This window comes from Eleginops maclovinus, chromosome 9 (assembly GCF_036324505.1).
Source record: "Eleginops maclovinus isolate JMC-PN-2008 ecotype Puerto Natales chromosome 9, JC_Emac_rtc_rv5, whole genome shotgun sequence".
In the NCBI taxonomy this organism is placed as follows: domain Eukaryota; kingdom Metazoa; phylum Chordata; class Actinopteri; order Perciformes; family Eleginopidae; genus Eleginops; species Eleginops maclovinus.
Window position 1 is genome coordinate 1,123,075 of NC_086357.1, and position 21,926 is coordinate 1,145,000.

The window sequence follows — 21,926 nt, forward strand, 5'->3', positions numbered from 1 at the left end:
CCCTCTACTGGCGCCCTTAAGCATACATCTTTCTCTTAACCAGGGCCGGCCCTGGGCATAGGCAGTGTAGGCGAATGCTAAGGAAACTACGCTAACATTGCATACAGAGCCACTCATGGATACAGGCAACTGTACTACGGTATTTTTACTGCAATCAGCAGAGTTTAATATGATTAACCGTCAGCTGTGGGTATTTCATATAACAAGATGATGTGTCTACTTGTATGCTAAATATTTTATCTATGTCAGCATGTCAAAAAACAAGTTAGTTAGTTAAAACCACATTTATTTTCTTAAAATGATTAGCCATTTATTTATGTCATAAGCCTCAAAATGTTATGTATAATATGATACTTACAGCTCTATATTCCACTCGTCTCTGCTAGATTAGTCCTCTTGATGATCACCCACAAGTAGCCCTTGTGGTGTGATGTGGGAGACAATAAGAGGCTTATCTTAAAGTAAACTGACATTCCTCTGTGGTGTTCATGGAATAATCAAAGTCAATTATCAAATGCTTTATTGAAAAACAAAACAAAGCAAAAAAACACACAAAGTGTTGACACTTTCTGTTGCCCTTTATTTAGCAACCTCAGAGCCATCACATGCACTCACAATATCGAAGGACACTGAAAAAACTCTACACATTGCTCCCTTAAATGGAGATTCATTTTGGGAAAAATTAACTATAGTAGTAATAATAATAATAATGCCTACAAATACAACAGGGTCATCCCGACATTGTCGGTGCTTGGACCCTAATAAATCTAATCTAAAACTCAATATTTGAAATGCATTCGCAGAAGACCAAATACCGTCTTTTGTCTGCAATCTCATTACAGAACGTCCACATGTCTTTAATCTGTTCGAAACGAAACTTGAATGGCTCCAAGATTGACTCCTTCTCATCCTCTTCAACATCAAGTTTTTCATCCCAAAGCTCAAGTTCTGCTTCCCCCATGTTCACTGCATCGGGCAAACGCACCCTGGCTGATAACAAATGGTTCTGTGCTTCCACCCATTCCGCTCCCTTCTTGCACGATCTTAGATGTGGGCTATGGAAAAGAGAGAGAAATGATATCATACACACCTACACATATTAAGCATTAAGTAGTCTTTTGGCAGACAAATCCACGGAAAGGGCATCCTCCTTGGATATGATGCATAGAACTAGTAAACAAGCCTACCGCTTCCATTGTTTTCTCCACATCTTTTCCAACTAAGACATCAGCTGGTTGAGGCTGAAGTTGCTCCTCTTTCTAAAAATAAAAATAAACTTTTAATGTACAAAATATGAGGGACTATTAACATGGACCAGCAAATTTTAAGTAGAGTATGCTATATTCAACATATTCTTTAGTTTAAAGAATGGCCTCCAAGATCATCCTAAATACTGATACCACGAGGAAGAATAAATGTAGTAAATATTGACAAAGTCAATATTTTTTTTAAGAGAGTGGTGAAACACATAGTGAAATTGAAACTGTAGTGTGAGAGTATGCGGGGCTCTCAATAATGTTGTATTTTAGTAGGTCAAGTTAGGGTTACAATGAGTAAGGCTCATACAGGCACTTAGGGCGGCTTAAGGTCCTTTTAGGTGAAGACATAGGGGGGGCACAGTCGTCACTCATTAGACCTAGCCGACAGTATGCAGCTGCGTTGCAGTGATGTGCTTGTGTTTCTGTATTTCCACAGAACGAAAAGAAGTAAAGAACTATTTTAAACTCATGCACGCCTGGAAGTCCCTTTTGTGTCCAAGTGTGCAACAAGTAGATACAAACACAACTTCCATCCAACTTCCTCTTCCTCACTTTGAACACTGGAGGCACCTCACCTCGCAGGAGGGCTTTAGATGTGTCCGTCCAGTGGGCAAACATTTTGCCATGACTCACATAAAAAGGTTTGAACAAAGAAAAGAATAAATGTACTATAGGTATAACACTGTGATTCTTAACCATTTCAAAGTTAATCAAACGTCAACATTTTAGTGGTCTCACCTTCCGAGGTTGAAATTCTCCATTGGCATGACACACCACCATTTTCGCAAAGCTGGCATGTCTATCTAAAAAAGGGAAATAAATATATTAGCACTGTATGTCAGATTAAATGTCATAATGTGATTTTGAGTTAACTTTAAATGAACAGATCAACTTACAATAGTGAAATTATAGGATGCATCCAGTACGGTGTAAAGGGCATACTATGAAAGAAAACACATTATTTAATGTTAATATCTTAAAGCCAACATAGAATTAAATCACACCAATAATGTAACATACCATCAACATGAATATGCCACAATCATTGCCATACAGTTGCCTGGGGAAACCCTAGCAGGTCAGAAAGCAGTTAGTTGTTTTGTTATGGTTTGACATAAAATGATTTGCTGGGCCTGATGTGGCTGGCGGGCCTTGAGTCTGACACATGTATTCAAATTTAGGAGCGAACGCTAACGCTAGCTTCCATTCGTGGTTCTACAATCGCGTAACTACACTTAACATAACATTGTCTATCTCTAGCCTACATGTGTAACATTTGGTAATTTGCGTAATTAAATTGACACATAAAGGTTGTTGTTGTTTTGTCTGCAAAACAATGCATTTAGACTGCATTCACTGTTTTGGATTGTGCAAATAAGTCATGCACCTTATCTTATACGCCTTGGTGGGTGTGTGTCCACCAAGGCGTTTTTTTTCTTCTGTCAGACAAGGGGCATTTCCCAAAGTCAAGGAAGCATGCTCACCTGCCGTCCTTTTAAGGATGCTACGTCATAGAGCGCCGCCAAGCACCGTTCCAATGTCGAGAACAGTCAAAAACTCACGCCCTTTGTTTTTGAGAATTTTGAGAATTTTCAAGGATGCATCGATGGATCCTCAGTGAGCAAGAATACCCACAATCCTCTACGTTCACGCTGCGCCGTGTATTTGAAATGGTGGAATGCAGGCAGTACACATTCAAATGTAAGTGAGTTTAAAGTTTTCACAAATATTTTGTGCCGTATTACGTTATTCACATAATGTAAATGCAAAAAATGCATTAAGCTGAAAGACCTGTAAGATTATTGAAACGTTTTTGCAACGTATGGATACGTATTTTGCATGAATTGTATGCAACGTAGCTGGGTTATAAAGAAACTACTGTCGCCAATAACAATTTCAACAATTAAAATATTAAAATATTTACCACTGGCATTGCCATGATTACAACTTAGCCTACTGATTTTGACGCAGAGATGTAAAGATTGTGAGTTAATGAAGAGAAAGGAAAGGATTTACAGTGTTAAAGACGCTTGCCCGCCACTGTTACTCGCTCACAAGATTAGTGCGCATTTCCTGACCGTAAAACATAAACTAATGATTATTTATATTTATATATATTTGTGTTTACTCTTTTTTTAGGGACAGCCCAGCAAACTGCAACTTTTGTGCACCTGAGGGTGTTTACGGGGAGGGATATTAAAAGGGATATTAAAAGCGGGAGCTGGAGCGGAAGCGCTTCCACACTAGCTAGCCGTTCCCAACTCCGAATGCTCCGAACACTAGGTAGCACTGTAGCCTCATTCTCCACAGAACGCAACTAGCAAGGAAGTATTCTAGCAAGTATGCTTCCTTGACTTTGGGAAACGCCCAAGTTCTCCGTGCCTTCAGGGGGCGGGAAAAATCATCACTTCCTTGATCGTCACTTCCTGTACTGAGAGTGGAGGTGTCCTGAGAGTGGAGGCCTGCAGGCAGACCCCTCTCGCTTTAGAACAAAGCTGCAGGTACCACCACATGAGATCACACTGCAGCATCAAGGAGGCGCCAACACCTGCAGATCTTTGTGGAGCAACCACAGCGGAGCAGAGTCATTGCAGGTCCAAAAAAGTACTTTTATCAGGTATTTAATGTATTTAATTAGGTTGCGAGTCTCAGGGAGTAGGGCACTACAAACTCCCAGTAACATTAATCAGTTTCTTTTACTTAAAGAAAAGGTTGGTTATTATGCCAAATACACCCATTCTCTTCTCTGAAGCAGGATAAATAGAACATTTTGTCAGGATTGGGGAAACAGGACCCAAGTGCAGTAAATCAAGGGGAAGCAGGTAAGGGTCCAAACAAAAAGCGAGCTTTATTCAAAAGCTGTTGATGAAAACACGAAGCAAGGGGAACACAGGACATGAAAAACACTTAGCTCCAAACATGAAGGGCGACAGGAACAGACAGGTATCATGGGCAAGATCAGGGAAGAAATGACAACAACCGAACACCAGACAAAAGGGAAACTAAATACACAAGGGTAATCACAAGACAAGAGACAGCTGGAAGGGGGAGGAGAAACACAGGGGCAACAGGTGAACACAATGACACAATCAGGCACAGGAGGGAAACACAGACAGGAAGGAAGCTTAACATGAAACAAGAGGGAAAACATTTCAAAATAAAACACAACACAAGGACATGACAGACACGAAACAAGGATCATGACAGAACCCACCTCTCAAAGGGCGGATTCCAGACGTCCCAACAAAGTCCCAAAAATCCAACAGGGTGGGTCGAGGGGGTCTGGAGGAGGGACGCATGACCAAGGCCAAAAGGGTGGGTGGAGGGGGCTCTGGAGGCAGGATTCGGGCAGGCGGCTCAGGTGCAAGACAGAGGACGAGGAGGGTGTCTTGGGCGGACGACCCGGGGGCAAGGCAGAGGATGAGAAGGGTTTCTCGGGCGGACGACCCGGGGGCAAGGCAGAGGACGAGAAGGGTGTCTCGGGCGGACGACCCGGGGGCAACGCAGAGGATGAGAAGGGTTTTTCGGGCGGACGACCCGAGGGCAAGGCAGAGGACGAGAAGGGTGTCTCGGGCGGACGACCCGGGCCTGAAGGATGGCTAAACAGCTCCGAAGGACGGCCTGGAGGACGACGAGAGAGCTCCGAGGGACGGCCTGGAAGGTGGCGAGATGCCTCTGTAGGACGGCGAGACGCCTCTGGAGGAAAGTAAGGAGCACCTGGAGCAGGAGGCGGCAGGGCCACCGAGGAGACAGGAGCACCAGTCCGCGGGACCCCCGACGGTACTGGCGTCTGCGGGACCCCCGAAGAGGCAGGTGCAGGGCCGGTAGCTCCACCGACAGGACATGAACTAGAGTCAGCGGGACATGAGCTTGAGTCGGCAGGGCCCCCGACTGGACAAGGACATGGATTGGTGGGACCACCAACAGAACAGGTGTCGGAGGGACCACCGACTTGTCGGGGTGAAGAGTTGGCGGGACCCCCATTGGAACAGGTGACGGCGGGACCCCCAACAGAACAGGAGCAGATGTTGGCGGGACCCCCATCGGTACAGATGATGGCAGGATCCCCAATGGAGCAGGTGCAGGTGTTGGCGGGACCCCCATCAGAACAGGTGAAGGCGGGACCCCAACGGCGCAGGATCAGGTGTTGGCGGGACCCCCATCGGAACAGGTGATGGTGGGACCCCCAACGGAGCAGGTGTTGGCAGGACCCTCATCGGAATAGATGTTGGTGGGATCCCCGACTGGACAGGCAAGACTGGAGTCGACTGGACAGGCGAGGCCGGAGTCGAGAGGAAAGGCGAGGCTTGTGTCGACTGGGCCGCCGACAGGACAGCAGGGGCTGGAGTCGGCCGGGCCGCCGACAGGACAGCAGGCAGTGCTGGGGTCGGCCGGGCCGCAGCTGGGAGCATGTCGACCAGGGCTTGGCCTGGAAACATGGCTGCTAGGGCCGGAACTGCAATCGGAAGCGTGGCTGCAGAAGGCTTGGCTGCAGAAAGCTTGGCTGCAGGGGGCTTGGCTGAAGGGGGCTTGGCTGCAGGGGGCTTGGCCGCAGAGGGCTTGGCCACAGGGGGCTTGGCTGCAGGAAGCGTCAGTGCTGTGACACAAGGTTTAAGGAAAGGGTGCAGGCTTTCTGGGGAAGTGACAAATGTCTTTCAATAGTCCGGCAGTGAGCTCTCTAACCATGGCTTATCTGCCAATTCCCTGCGTGCACGAAGAAGAGCTACATCCTGAGCCTCTTTTGAACCTGCTCTCCTCCACTCTCCATAAATACATAACATGTGGTATGAATACTCCACAAAAAATACTGCTGGATCAATATTGGGTTCGGTCGTTCTGTATGGGTTGGGGAAACAAGACCCAAGTGCAGTAAATCAAGGGGGAAGCAGGTAAGGGTCCAAACAAAAAGCGAGCTTTATTCAAAAGCTGTTGATGAAAACACGAAGCAAGGGGAACACAGGACATGAAAAACACTTAGTTTCAGACATGAAGGGCAACAGGAACAGGCAGGTATCATGGCCAAGATCAGGGAAGAAAAACGACAACTGAACACCAGACAAAAGGGAGACAGGGACTAAATACACATGGGTAATCACAAGATAAGAGACAGCTGGAAGGGGGAGGAGAAACACAGGGCAACAGGTGAACACAATGACACAATCAGGAGAAAACATTTCAAAATAAAACACAACACAAGGACATGACATACGAAACAAGGATCATGACACATTTGAAACCACTCTCATTCATTTATGTTGAATATGAAGCTGTAGCTGGTTGACTAAGCTTAGCGTGGAGACTGGAAGTAGAGTCTGTATCTGTCTGTCCAACAGCAACATGGAACCTTTATTGTTCAGAAATAAAGTAACATCACTGAGAGTCTGAGGAATACATCAAGCTTTATTCTCACCAGGTTTAATAAACATGTACATAATGCGTACATGTAAAATAAACAGTGATTTCCTTTTTGTACTGGGTGTGCATTTTGAATAATCTACAAGGAACGGCTTCCCATAATATCAAAATATGCATTTTCACATTATGCTGACTTTCTCTTAGAATCACTTACTTTTGTATAGAAAAGTGACCTAATGTGGTTTTATATGAGGTAGTAGTTCAATTGCCAACAAGGGATAAATAAAGTTGTTCACCCACTGTGAGAATCTCTGACACATTTCCAAAGTGCCAAACAAAAGAATAACAGTGAAAATATCAGATCCTTTTCCAGAACCATCACTCAGAATTGTATTCGTCATCGAAGTCTGCAAAAGCGGGATACCAGTAGCTGTCCTTTCTTTCTGACCTGCTTCTGGGTGCGTCTTCGTTTTGTAGTTGTTGAACTTTCTTTATCCAGGAGATTTGACCGGCAGCTAGCCCGATCATGCAGACCTGCCAGAACAAACACAGACAGTTTAGACTGTGATCAGGGATGCTTTTGTCTTAAGTCCCTGTGTCCACTTTCTGGCAGATAGGCTTCCCCTCAAATTTCTACAGTGACGGCCCTGCTGAAATTCGGACTATTTTTTAACTTAAAGCGCTTGGAGTGGTCGCACAAACAGACAGAACATTCAGAAAAAAGACGCCGAGCACTGCACTCTTTCCTTAGGATGCCGCAAGCTACGACAAAGGCTCAGTTCTCATTGGATTGAATTGAAAAAAACGCTGGGACTCAGATAAAAGCACTAGGACCGACCTGTTCAGTTTTTCTTTCTGTCATTACCTGGGGATTCATGGCAGCCATAGTTTGTACTGAAGACTGTTCATTTGGTCTGTTATCAACATGGGATTTCATATTGGTCAGTCCAGGTAAAACATCAACAGAGTTTATTTTTGTATGGCGATAGTTCTTGATTAATTCTAGAAATGATGCAGTGCTCTCATTTGCGGAGTGGCCAAAAAGATGTTCTGAAGCAGATTTTGAGGATGTCCAGTACGTCTGTCTAACCCAGCCTTTCTCAAACTTTTTTCAGTCAGGGCACCTTTCAAAAGTGCATAAAATCTCAAGGCACCCCAATGTAAAATATGATTAAAAACGACACTGCATAACTGCATAGCCTAAACATAAATGCAAATGTCCTGTTTATTTAGACGGGACAGTAAAGTGCAACACGAACTGTGAATAATGATAATAACAACTTTATAGGAACTTTATCTAGCAGCACCTTTAAAAACACAGAAGTGCTTCACAAAACAATAAACCAGTCACAAATGTCATAAAACCACAAGAAGTAAGCAAGAACTCAACAACAAATTGAAACGAGGAGAACTCAAATGAAGTGCAGGATGCAGTTAAAATAAAATAAAGGGGGTAGACATGACAACAAATAAATAAAATCAGATACAATGGATAAGAAAAAATGTCATCATAGTCCTTGTTTCCATCCGTGTTTCCATCCGTGCCATCCGCGCACCTACACACACACACACACACACACACACACACACAATAATCCACAATGAGAGAGGAAGAGAGAGAGAGGTCGACGTGCGCGCAGAGCGCAGGCACGCTCTCACACTTACACAAACAAGCCGCAATTGAGAGAGAGGAGGGGTTTTGACTCACCATCAGTGGGAGACGTGAGCCTGGTGCGACGCACACAACCGCCCTAGCAGGGATGGATGAGAGGCAGACACAGAGCTCCTGGTCCACAGTCCTCAGGCACTCCCTGTACTTGTTCTTGATGTATGTCAGGCTTGAAAAGCTCAGTTCGCACAGATAAGTTGTGGAGAAGGGTATCAAAATAGCAACAGCGCTACTTGAGGCCACTGGGTACTCTTTTTCCACTGATATCCAAAACCTGTCCAATTCCATGTCACCAAATCTCATTTTCAATGTGCGGTCTTCCCTGATATCCATCAGTTGCTCCTGCGTTGGCAGTGACAGGTCCTTTGCGCTCTCCAGTGCGCTTGAACTCCAAGGATCACGGACCCAGTCAAACTGAGCGTAAGATTCCGATGGAAAATAACGACTAAAACGCTCCTCGAGAGATTTCAGATGCTGGGCTATGAGGGCAGAAAGTGTGCTGCTGTTTACATGCGCGTTGCACAGGGGAAACATATCCAGCCTGCCCTGTCCCACAAAGGAACGCCAGAGCGTGAGCTTTGATCTGAAGCCACGCAGTTTGTCAGATGGGGAGAGGAGGTTTTCTTCTTTGCCTTGCATTTTAATGTTCAGCTCATTGAGGTGCTTAAAGATGTCAGCCAAATACGCGAGTTTTACGCACCATTGTTCATCTGCGAGCAGCTCTGCATATGCATTTTTCTCTTCTGTCAAGAAAACTCTGAGTTCTTCTCTTAACTCGTACAATCGGCCCAAAACCTTCCCTCGCGACAACCAGCGGACGGCTGTGTGTAGCAACAAGCTCTGATGCTCTGCGCCCATTTCCTCGCACAGAATGGAAAACAGGCGGCTCTTTAACGGGCGCGCCTTTATGAAATTAACAATATCCACTGCTCTGTCCAGTACGTCGGAAAGTTCTTTTGGGAGCGTCTTTGCGGCAAGTGCCTCTCTGTGAAGGAAGCAGTGGGTTGTTCGGATGTCTGGGTTTTGCGCTTTGGCCCTGCTAATGAAACCTCTGGCACAGCCAGTCATTGCAGCCACACCATCAGTACAGATACTAATGCAGTTTTTCCAACTCAATCCTCCATTTTCAAGATACTCAGTTGTCACACGATAAATTTCTTCTCCTGTCGTTTTGTTTGGTAGCGGTTTGCAAAACACGTCCCCATCCACAAACCGAACATTTGCGCGTGCCCACTCACGTCTGTTGACTCGTCAAGTTGTAAAGAGAAATGTCCACTTGATTTTCCCCAAAACCACATCTTCAATATCCACTGACATGTTGTTGATTCGCCTCCCTATTGTAGAATTCGACAGTGGGACCTTTGCTATTTCTTTTGCAGCTTGAGGCCCTAGCATTTTGTTCACGATTGCTGTACATGCTGGCATAATTACAGTCTCTGCAATAGTGTGGGGCGTCTTTGTTTTAGCCACTATTTCAGCTACGAGGTAGCTAGCTTCCAGTGCTTTCTCTGAGACTTTTGCAGATTTAATCATCATTTGTTTTTGACGGCTATGCTGACTTTTCATTCGAACAACATATTCAGCATCCTTGTCAGCAAGTGATGGATGATAGTGGTCAGGTGTCTTTTAAGTTTGCTCGGAACCATCCCTTCGTTTGACAGTTTCATGCCACATATTAAGCACAAAGGGAGAGGACATGCTGGATCCTCAGTACTGACGAAGACAAATTTGAGGTAACTGTCATTGTATGTCCTCTTTTTAGCCTTACTGTTAGCGTCTACCTTTGTGACATTTGATGCAGACTCAGGGCTGGTGGACGAAGGCTCGCATGCAGGCTGAGGCTCCATGTTACAGTCAATCATGTCCGGTTCTTGTGGGGCTTTTCTTTTTAAAAAACAATCCATGCTGTTGTTGCTTGTTCCTTGCTCTTTTTGAAATTAAATGTATTTTCGCAGTTAAATCAAACAATGCGCTGCGCTGGCATCTGACCCCGGTGGGCGGGTCCGCGAGTCAGATTTTTAATTTTTTTTAAATAAAAATGATATATATTATCAACATTAATTTACAATGTTAGTAATCCATTAGTAGGTAAAATAATGTATTTATGTATTCAAATTTAAATATTTTTTTGGGGGGGATTTTTTATTTTTTATGTCAGAATACGTAATTTTTTTGGCGGCACCCCTGAAACAGTCGGGGGGCACCCCAGCTGGTCTAACCATCCCACGTCCATCACTTCCTTTAGATTTTCTAGGAGAATTTTCTCTTATGAAGCAAGGTTATAATAATAGAGAATTATGTTGTACGACATGTCTTTCAACAACACTGAAGGGCAGAAGTGTTCTGAATGGCAACACTTAAGGAGGATAAAAAGCAAGTTGTCAGAGAGACTGGGGGATGTTCTTTCATTTAAATACATTCCATTATCTCCTGGAAGATAATCATGGTTCTGCACTTGGTAGCTTACCACTAACTGTTGTGGAAAGCATGAAAAAACAGAGTTAAAATGTTATACCCTGCTCCCTTTTTTACTTCCACACAGCTGACCAATCACTGCGTCAAATGTGTGTGAATGTTGGATTGTTGGTTTTGGACAGCAAAATAAATGGTGACAGCCCTCCTGATTCCGACATTGGAAATAATTGGTAGGAAGGGGTTTCTGAAGTTATTCAGTGTGATGATTTCTGGTGTGTATGGCTGGGAAATATCTTATGTATCAAGGAAAAAGCTAAAAGAAGGAACCATCACTTAACTTATAACGCAAACAAAACCGGAGCCCCTCAGGGCTTGTGTGCTCTGCCCTCTGCGTGTCCACACACAGCTCCAACACCATCGTGAAGTTGCTGACTGTTAAGGAATATTTTGTGTAAGCTTGTAAATCTTTAGCTCATTTGCGTCTCTTCTCTCTGTCCTCTTTCGACCTGGCTCTACGGCCTTGCAGATGCTGTTGTCTTCATTAAGGAGGGGCAGCCTGGGCTTCCGAAGCATTGTTGTTCCCCCAGTGGGTACAAGCTCAAGCTGACCTAAGATTGGCTTTATTGTTTAGGGACAGCTAGCTCCAGTTTATCTGGCCCACTATGCTCCGGTAAACACCTTATCTCTGACCTAGATGACAGTTTAAGTTAAACGTGTTGTCTGAGCTTGTTAAGTCTGGCGTTTGAAGAATGTTGATTACCCATTTGGAACTAGTTAAAACCTCTTTCTATTGTCGAGATCTTCAGAATTTATTTGTCAACCACTGTGGCAACTCGTGTCTACAGTAAATGTCTTGTCAATTCTCCGGCCGTAACTCCGAATAAACCCAACAGTGTTTTGCCATCAAGTTCCTGCTCTCCAGCGTCTCTCTGTTTTGTCTCCATTGGTTCAGAAGTTTCCACTACACTGACGATACGACCGTCATCGGCATGATCACTGACGGCGACGAGACGGCTTCAGAGAGGAGGTCAGAGCCTGACATCTTGGTGCTAGGATAACAACCTCCATCTCAACGTCAGCAAAACCAAAGAGAGAGGAACACAAGGAAAACGCTGGTACTCAACGGGACTACGGTGGATAGAGTCAGCAGCTTCAGGTTCCTCAGTGTCCACATTGCTGAGGTCCTGACATGGACTCATCACACTAACACCATCACCAGAAGGGGGTTCAACATGGACTCCAGGATACTCTGCACCATAGAGAGCCTCCTGGCCTTCTACAGGTGCACCATAGAGAGCATCCTGACTCTCTACAGGTGCACCATAGAGAGCATCCTGACCCTCTACAGGTGCACCATAGAGAGCATCCTGACTCTCTACAGGTGCACCATAGAGAGCATCCTGACTCTCTACAGGTGCACCATAGAGAGCATCCTGAACGGCTGCATCACGGCCTGGTAGGAACTGTAAGGCTCTACAGAGGGTGGTGAAACTGCACAGCATCACCAGGATGGAACTGCCATCCATGGTCTACTCACAGCAGGTCAGGAAGAAAGCCCCAAGGATTATCAAAGACCCCCATCACCCCAGCAACAAACTGTTCTGTCTGCTGCCGTCTTGCAGACGATACAGCAGCATCAGGACCAAAACCACCAGACTGCAGAGGAACCTACAATCTACGTTTTTCATACATTTCATAATTACACCGTAGCTCTGTATATGTTATGAAAATAAACCTTTAAATCCTCAATCTTGAAAAAATGTATTCTTCACGTGACTTCTGATGCCACAGAAATATAAAGATATGAAGTTTGTGAACTGAAGCTCCAGCAGCAGTGTTACCTCGAGCAGCAGCAGGCCAGCCGTCAGACCGGCTACCAGCAGCAGATTGTTTTTGGCCCATGACGCGATCCTCTGCAGGCAGCCGATGGTGAAGACATCCTGGCCGGCTGAAGACTCCTCCAGCTGCTGCACCCCATAACCACACATAGTGTTCAGCACCGTCTGCAGGAGAAAATAAAAGTACAGACATCTTTTATTATGATTGTTGGTTGCAGGGTCTGACGGAAAGAAGATGAGCCAAACTCCAAGCATCAAAATGTCCCTTTGTGGGCCGCCAGATAGCTCAGTGGTTAGAGCTGGAGGCTCATATGTGGTCACCACTGCCTAGAAGGTCAATTCGTATCCCGAGCCGGACGAACCATTCAAGCAATGTCCTCCCCCTTTCACTCTAAGTTCTCCAATAAAAAACATCCCTTAGTGAAGACACACAGTGGTTCTGACCTGGTTCTGTAAACTAATGCAGCAGGAGAAGGGAACTCCACAGGCCTCCAGACTAGGGTTTGTGTCCAAACAATCAAAGTAGACGTTACGAGACCAGTCCTTGTAGCTCTCAACTCCACAGCAACGAAACTGCAAACACATCAAACGCTTTCTACCAGAAAACAGATGAAAAGGCCTGACGTTGATTCTCAGTCATAAATCCTTTCTTACTTTCTTCTGGATAAAGTCAATGGCGTTCTCCAGGTCCCGGTCCTCCCTGTAACGGATGATGGCCTTCATCATCAGCCTCTCCGTCCTCTCCATCACCTGAACATTAACATCAAGTTAATTAAGTAAAGCCATAGATATCTTTATTTTGTGACCAACGTTTTCTTGTTGTCTTCACAGAGGGACACAAATGGATAGAAATTATAAAGACAATAATACAAAAAGAAGAAAAAAAGATAGGGAGACCCTTCCCACGGCTCTAATGTTTCCCCCTTGGATGCTATCCATTGCTTAATAAATAAAGTATGTATTGTATTGTTATTGTCAGATCAGTATTATATTACCATGTCAGTGAATACGTATCCTACGACTCCAGCAGCGATCTGCAGGAGGAGGACAGCTACCAGGATCCCCAGAAACTACCGGAACAAAGAAGAGACAACCTGGACAGTAAGAACTCAGCAGCAGTGACCTGCAGAATAAACTTTGACATATGACACTGAAACGTGTAGTGTTGAGCTGACCAATCATACCAGCTTCAGCAGGCAGGTGGTGTTACGCAACGCCCCAAAACACCCGAGGAACGTGATGAGAAACATCACCGAGCCAACCACAATCAACAGCAGAGCTGGATCTAATGTCAGGGTGTCAACCACATCTACACACACACACGCACACACACACACACACACACACACGCACACACACACACAGACACATACACACACACACACACACACACACACACACACACACACACACACACACACATATATCATTATAGACCTTTTCCTCGTGTATGCAATGAAGTGAGTGTCCTGGAAGTCCACCTTCTTTTGTCATTTCAGATGTCTTTTCAATGACCCCAAAGTGAACCAGGGGCAAAGATCATTGTCAAACCACAAAAACACCTTGGTGAAATGTCATACTTTGAAAATGAGGTACAGGAGACCCCTTTGCATTAAAGGTGCATCATGTTTTTATTATAAGGATAAGGTTATCAGTTCCTTCTGCTACAAATAGCCACTTTATTCTTCTTACTGACCTTTCTCCTTGGCGATCTTGGCGTAGATTCCAACCGCTGTGAGGATGGCACTCACCACCTGCAGTCAGAGTGAGAGAGGAAGTTTAACCAGGAGAAGGTGACACACATGCAGCACACAAAAACATGTCAATTAGACAAACTTGAAGTTATTGGAGGCAGATTTGTTTTGATTTTGATTTAGCTTACAGTCTTTGTGCTAAGCTAAGCTGCACACGTTGTTGACTTCTCTTCTCTGTATTGTACAGGCGGATATATATGACTCTTGGTACTGAGCAACCTGTGTCGAAACCAAACACACAACAGTTTCTGACATGTGTTTCTACATGTGAGATGATGAAATACTGAGCTCGACTTTCACTCTTACCTTCTACAACACTAGTTTGCCAAAACAATCTACTATCATTTTACAAAGCAACAGTAAATGGAAAATGTTGTATTACTATTTTTGTTATATGGAAGCCTGTGTTTTATCCTTTCTAACTCGTATTTATGAGTGTACTCTTACATTGTCTGGCAGTGGAATCGTAGAGTCGATGGTTCAAAGCCCCGAACAGACTCAAAATATGGAAGGTGGACTGCTTCTTGAAAAACCGTGGTGCCCTTGAGCAAGGCAGCGGACACCCCCAACCCCCCCAGCCCCCATTGTTCTGGCCGCCATACAATAGCTGCCCACTGCTACTAGTAATAGGATGGCTTAAATGCAGAGGACAAATTTCACTGTGTGTGCATGTGTGTTTCATCCTCCGATTCAATTCTATTAGCATTCTTAAAAAAGTCATATTTTCTTAATGCCTTTGTAAAACGTTCTAAATGGCTTTATATTTATGCTCCTGATTAAATCAACTTGCCTGGATGAAAGAGTTTTGCTGTCCCGCCTCATTAAGTTTCCATCCACCTGCATTGCTCTGACTCACTCCCTCACTATGTTGTAAAACATTAGACCTATTTATCTTTTTTGCTTTTTATTTCAACTTTTCCTTGACAAAATTGGCTTCCATACAAATATCACTGTATGCCAAACATTAACATCCATTAATGTTGCTCTATTTTACCAAAACCAGGTCAAAACAACAGTCTCCACACTTTTGGCTATAAAGTGTTCTGGTATTACACTTTTAGACTTTAAATATGTATATGAAGTGTCATTGTAAAGCAAAGCAAAGTATTTTCAAAATCAGAGGAAATCTGATTTTTTCAGATTGTCCTTCACCTAAACATAAAGTCATATTTTGAATTCTCAAACTGCCCCCAACAGAGGAACTCACCGAGAAGATGTAGCAGCAGATGAATATAGTGTACTTGATGCCTCGATATCCTCTCATTTCCTCTGGTCTCTGGTTTGCTATACTGCGCTGAAAGTCTGCTAGAGGCTTCTTATCTGACGGCAGAAGACATGTGTTGGCTTGCAGGACACATTCCTGCTGTCAGCTCAATCCCTTCTGCTCCACTGCTGTCCTCCTGCTATCACACTGAGGAGGAAGAGGTGGGAGACTGTTGGCGTCAAATCACAACTCCTGCTTCAACAAAAAAACATTCCTCAAATACCAGCCGATTTTTAAAATTTGAATTGACATGATTTATGAGATCAGTTAATTTGATTGCTTGGATTAAAGCAGGGGTTTTCAACCGGTGGTCCGCGGACCCCTGGTGGTCCGCGGCGGCATTGCATGTGGTCCGTGACAAGAGCCTATGTTGATCAGTTCACCATTGTTTTTTTTTAATATAAATTCGCTTTGATATTTCAACACATTTCCAGAATACCGTTACATATCGTGAAAAATATGTTTAAAATAATATAAAGGAAATTCAAGCTGACAGAATGTAGCCTTGCGCCTATCCAGTCTATGGTAGCCTGTGATTCGCTAATGGTAATGAGTTGCGTCGCTAACCTCACTTATTATTCATTACGTACAGTCTTGCGAGCAAAGTTGACACACATTTATAAGCATAGCCGACGAGAGTATTTTAAGATAGGTTGTAGTACAGCAAACATTTGTTACATATGTACTAGTCTAGCTATATATCTAGCACCAATGGATCGTTTTGTAGTGAGGAAAGTGCCAGAGGGACAGGCTGCCATGACAGAGGGTCAGGCTGCCACGACAGAGGGACAGGCCGCCACGATAGGGCAAGGACAGGCTTCCGAAGCGTCAACTTCGCAAAAAAGACGAAAAAGAAAATACAATGAGGAATATGTTAAATATGGATTCACAGTGACGACAGACAGAGCAGGAGAGGAGGTACCACTGTGTTTCGTATGTTCAACAATTCTCTGTAATGAAGCTATGAAGCCGTCGAAACTTACGCGGCATATGGAGACGCATCACGTCCACTTGAAGGCCAAACCCGTTGAGTACATGCAACAGATGTTGCGTGATTTCAAAGGACAGCAGGCTACCATGAGGAAGAGTGCAAAAATAAATGAAAACGCACTGAAAGCATCGTATCTGGTCGCTCTCAGGGTTGCAAAAAGTAAGAAGCCCCATACCATTGCAGAGCAGCTTATATTGCCAGCAGCCATAGATATGTGCAGAGCTATGGTAAGCGAAGAATGTGCCAACAAATTAAAAACTATTCCGTTGTCAGACAACACAATCGGAAGACGAATTGGGGAAATGGCAAATGATGTCAAAGACCAGCTGATGGCAAAACTTCAGACAGTTCTGTTTTCCCTTCAAATCGACGAGACGACAGATGTTACTAATGATGCGCAACTGTTAACATTTGTGCGATACGAGGACAGTGGCACTATGTGCGAGGAATTTCTTTTTTGCAAACCACTGCCCGGGCGAACTACCGGTGTAGAAATATTTAAAGCACTGGACGATTTTTTCACGGAGCACAATATCTCGTGGCAGAGGTGCGTTGCATTATGCAGCGATGGGGCCCGAGCCATGAGTGGCAGCAAGACTGGACTGTTTGCGCATGTAAGGAGGGTGGCTCCGGGGGTAATTTGGACACACTGCCTGATTCATAGAGAGGCTCTCGCCTCCAAAGATCTCAGTGTTGAGCTCAGTGGTGTGTTTGATGTCGTTGTCAAGACGGTCAACTTCATAAAACGAAACGCATTGAATACACGCCTGTTTTCATCCCTATGCCATGACTTGGGAAGTGAACACAGCTCTCTCCTTTATCATTCAGAGGTGCGTTGGCTGTCTCGCGGCGCTGTGCTCGCCCGTGTGTTTGAACTACGCGGAGCTATCTACGAGTTCTTGTGCGAGAAGCATTCTGATCTGGCTTCCAATTTCAACGATAGTTACTGGTTAACTAAGCTGGCGTACCTCACAGATGTTTTTGCAGAGCTGAACAAGTTGAACAGCTCCATGCAAGGGAGAGATGCAAACGTCATGCAGCTCTACGAGAAGCTCGACGCATTTGTGAAAAAAATGTCAAAGTGGATCGAACGAGTGGAGAGCAATAACTTGGCGATGTTTCCTTCAGTTGAGGAATACCCTGACAGCACTGACATCAACGACACTATATGTGAGCATTTGAGGAAGCTTGTGCGTCAATTCGCAAAGTACTTCACTGATTCGGAAGAGTGGCGCCGTGACAGCAAGTGGATCCTGCTCCCATTCAGTGACGATGCATCAGTAGGGTCAAGTCTGACGGCTGTGGAAGAGGATAAGCTGATTGAGATGTCCACAGACTCTGTCAGGAGGCATATGTACGACACACAGCCCCTTGTTAAATTCTGGATAAGTTGCCAGACAGAATTTCCACAGCTTGCTGCAAAAGCAATGAGGTGTCTTTTGCCCTTTCCAACCACATACCTGTGTGAGAGTGGTTTTTCTACACTGGCGTACTTAAAGAATAAGTACAGGGCTAGGCTTGATCCAGAGAATGACATGAGACTGTCTCTGTCTACCATTTCGCCACGAATAGACAGGCTGTGTGGACTTCACCACGCCCAGATATCACACTGACAGGTAGGCCTAATTCTCCCATGTTTTCACTGTTACGACCCTGGCGGGTTTAGGCCCCGCCCTGTGTTAATGGTAAGCCTGTTCTCTCTCCCTGCTTTTCTCAATCTCTCTCTGCTTTTCTCAATCTCTCTGTCTCTACAGCAGGTGATTGGTGACAGGTCTGTCCTGGCTGGGTTATAAAAGCCCTGACCAGCCAGCAGTTGAGGCTGCCTTGGTCTTCATTTGTTGGATTTTGGTTCTCCGGTGTTGTTGGATTTTTGTTCTCCGTTGTTGTTTTGTCACACACCTAGACTGACTTTGCATGACATTTTTAGTTACTTTTCCCAATACTGAATTGCACAACACTTTATTATTCTTTATTCTTTCTTTAAAATAATCTTTAATTTAATTTAATTTAATAAATCTACTTTTATTATTATAAAATCTGCGTGGCCTCTCTTTCATGTTTCATGCATTGAGCTATGCATGTAACACCAAATACACACGCGCACGCGCAGGCACATCAGTGGGCCGCGGATTGCTTTCTAGTCCGAATGGTGGTCCCTGGGACAAAACCAGTTGAAAACCCCTGGATTAAAGCATCACACAAGTCGGGATGACATAATAAAGCCCAAAGGCTTTATTTTCATTGTGGTTCCTGAACATTCTTCAGTTCTCTTACCTTAGAGATTGCAATGTATTATCTGCATGCATATTAATGTTAGCCTTGAGTTCCTTTAAGTGTTGCAACACTCAAGGCTAATAGTAATACACATGCAGTACAGTGCCTGTTCTATGGAACGGGCTGATTGCTTTGACTCAGGTTTTCCCTTTAATCCAAACTAAACATCTACCCAGTGTGGTGGAAACTTCTGAAGCAATGGAGACGAAACAGAGACACTGGAGAGCAGGAACTTGATGGCAAAAACACTGTTGGGTTTATTCGGAGTTACGAGTTGCCACAGCGGTTGCCAAACCAATTCTGAAGATCTCAGGGATAGAAAGAGGTTTTAACTAGTTCCAAATGGATAATCAACATTCTTCAAATGCCAGACTAAACAAGCTCAGACAATATGTTTGACTTAAACTGTCATCTAGGTCACAAATAAGATGTTTACCGTAGCATCTGTGTCCAGATAAACTGGCACTAGCTGTCCCTAAACAATAAAGCCAATCCTAGGTCAGCATGAGCTTGTACCCACTGTGAGAACAACAAGGCTTCGGAAGCCCAGGCTGCCCCTCCTTAATGAAGATAACAGCACCTGCAAGGCCGTAGAGCCAGGTCAGAGGAGGACAGAGAGAAGAGATGCAGGGCTGTGAATAGAATTACCTGATTCCAACCCACAATTCTACCCACTACCCCCGAGGGCATCGTGGGAGAAAACATGTGTGTGTATTTATATTTATCCGCTATGCTTTGAGTCGGCACCACTGGAGAGGTGACAACATGTTTAGTTTTTGTTTTACATTTGGCAGCTGGTGTCTAACCTCTGGTGTGGAAAAATGATTACCCATTTTTATGGATTAGTCAGAAGAAAACACCTCAATCAGACAAACAAACATAAACTCTCAACAAACCACAGCGCGTCAGCAAGTTCACTCAGCTCAATTTGATCAAATGTAAGGTGTCTCAGCGGGGGCATGGGTGGTCTCCAAGTTTTCACACTCCTTGTATACAAGTAACATCGGTCCCATAAGAGCGTCCAAGAGCAATAACTAGCTTATCCTCTTGCCACCCACATTAACCTACACGCTAATGAGTGCTATGTCCCCCCGATCAGGAGACACAGACTTCTACCACCCCACAGTTCTCTTTCCATCCAGCACCACGCAGTTAGTTATATTCTTCCTCGGACCAGTTCTACCCACTAGTGATCGAGTTCATAATCAATGATGAAACACACCTGATTTCAGAAACTCACATGCCACCTCACACCAGTAACCAATTAGCCTATCATTTTATTTCTGCACCCCCAAGCTGCCCGACCCTCCAGCAAGTAGGAGCCGGGAAACAGTCAGGCTGTGCCTTTAGACCCCCTCTCTACGGGGGTGGTGGAGTGAGTAAGAGTTTGGGCCCAGGCTGTGCACTCCCTCCCAACGACACTCTCCAGGTATTTCAGAGTCGGTACAGTGTTTCACACCTCCGTAATTGAAAGCTGGAGCGGTGTCTAGGGAGGCCATATATGTGGATATCTCAAGCTGTTTCTCATAAACTGTTTGTGCTGACCGCTGAAACCACCATCATTTGGGATTTATAAACATTAGTTTAATAAACCGTCTTTGCAACCAGAAGTTTCACTTAATCTTACTCTGTCTATTAAGGTTTGTTTGAACAGGAGCTGTGTGTGTGTGAAAGGCACGTGTGCCCCCCGCAGCACACCCAGAGGAGCTCGGCCAGGACAGAGTCCCCAGACACCGACCTCCTAGGCGTTAGAAAGCCTCAAATGTCCAGTAGCCAAAATCAAACAAAGTAATTCTATACAGGTCATTTTAGGATACCGTCAATCACAGACACTGGCAAGGCAATATTCAAAAGCAAGAGTTTGGAATCACACTTACCAGCTCTGATGATGTGTTGGTACCCTGCCGACAACGCCAATTTGTGGTGGAAACTTCTGAAGCAATGGAGACGAAACACGAAAACTTGATGGCAAAACACTGTTGGGTTTATTCGGAGTTACGGCCGGAGAATTGACAAGACATTTACTGTAGACACGAGTTGCCACAGCAGTTGCCAAACCAATTCTGAAGATCTCGACAATAGAAAGAGGTTTTAACTAGTTCCAAATGGATAATCAACATTCTCAGAGCAGCAGACTAAACAAGCTCAGACAATATGTTTAGCTTAAACTGTCATAGGTCACAAATAAGGTGTTTACTGGAGCATAGTGGGCCAGATAAACTGGCGCTAGCTGTCCCTAAACAATAAAGCCAATCTTAGGTCAGCTTGAGCTTGTACCCACTGTGGGAACAACAAGGCTTCAGAAGCCCAGGCTGCCCCTCCTTAATGAAGACAACAGCACCTGCAAGGCCGTAGAGCCAGGTCGAAAGAGGACAGAGAGAAGAGATGCAAATGAGCTAAAGATTTACAACACCCAGGATACCATTCGGAGGTGTAAGAGTTATCAGCAAGCCCTCTTCATACACTACAGAGCATGTTTCACTACTAAAAAATGTTCCTTACATTTTAAGAGCTGAAATGTGACACTTCTCGGCTGATCAGTAATACGCGGGTAAGAAGTCGATCGGATTAATGGTTGTGGAAAAAATCGAAGTGTTCTTTTTTTGACAAATTAATGTCAAAATAATTCATTTAAATTAAAAGTCCATCGATCCGTCCATCTTCTCCCGCTTTTCTGTCAGGGTCGCGGAGATAACAGCTCCAGCAGAGAGCCCCAAACTTCTCTTTCCCTTTCCACATCAGCCAGCACTGACTGAGGGATTCCAAGGCGCTCCCAGGCCAGCAAAGAGATATATTCCCTCCACCTGGTCTTAGGTCTACCCCTTGGTCTCTTCCCAGCTGGACGTTCCTGGAACTCCTCCTTAGGAAGGCGCCCCGGTGGCATCCTCACTAGGTGCCCGAACCACCTCAACTGGCTCCTTTCAACACGAAGGAGCAGCGGTTCTACTCCGAGTCCCTCCCGGATGACTGAACTTCTCACCTTATCCCTAAGGGAGATGCCAGCCACCCTGCGGAGAAATCCCATTTCGGCTGCTTGTATCCGCAATCTCGTTCTTTCGGTCATGACTGATCCTTCATGACTATAGGTGAGGGTAGGAACGAAGATG

General features: G+C 44.8%; 2 protein-coding genes across 5 annotated transcripts; one reads left to right on the plus strand and one right to left on the minus strand.

Moving 5' to 3' along the window:
• Nucleotides 1–503: 503 nt before the first annotated feature.
• On the minus strand, nt 504–20,809 carry zgc:113223 (uncharacterized protein LOC541424 homolog). Of its 4 annotated transcripts, XM_063891985.1 has the most exons (12): nt 20,697–20,809; nt 15,498–15,701; nt 14,233–14,290; nt 13,721–13,845; nt 13,532–13,606; nt 13,191–13,286; nt 12,981–13,109; nt 12,540–12,701; nt 2,156–2,200; nt 1,998–2,062; nt 1,188–1,259; nt 913–1,055 (listed from the first exon to the last, which is right to left on the minus strand). In XM_063891985.1, the coding sequence occupies exons 2-11, from the start codon at nt 15,552–15,554 to the stop codon at nt 1,220–1,222; spliced, it is 852 nt and encodes a 283-aa protein (XP_063748055.1). In that variant the 5' UTR covers nt 15,555–15,701; nt 20,697–20,809; the 3' UTR covers nt 913–1,055; nt 1,188–1,219. The 4 variants fall into 4 exon arrangements, with proteins under 4 accessions (XP_063748052.1, XP_063748053.1, XP_063748055.1 ...); XM_063891982.1 differs by lacking the exon at nt 1,188–1,259 and having other exon boundaries at nt 504–1,055; XM_063891983.1 differs by lacking the exons at nt 1,188–1,259; nt 12,981–13,109 and having other exon boundaries at nt 504–1,055.
• Nucleotides 15,846–18,733, plus strand: LOC134869217 (protein FAM200A-like). The gene is made up of 2 exons (XM_063890693.1): nt 15,846–18,161; nt 18,300–18,733. Exon 1 carries the CDS (start codon nt 16,077–16,079, stop codon nt 18,156–18,158), a length of 2,082 nt encoding a protein of 693 aa, XP_063746763.1. The 5' UTR covers nt 15,846–16,076; the 3' UTR covers nt 18,159–18,161; nt 18,300–18,733.
• Nucleotides 20,810–21,926: the final 1,117 nt, after the last annotated feature.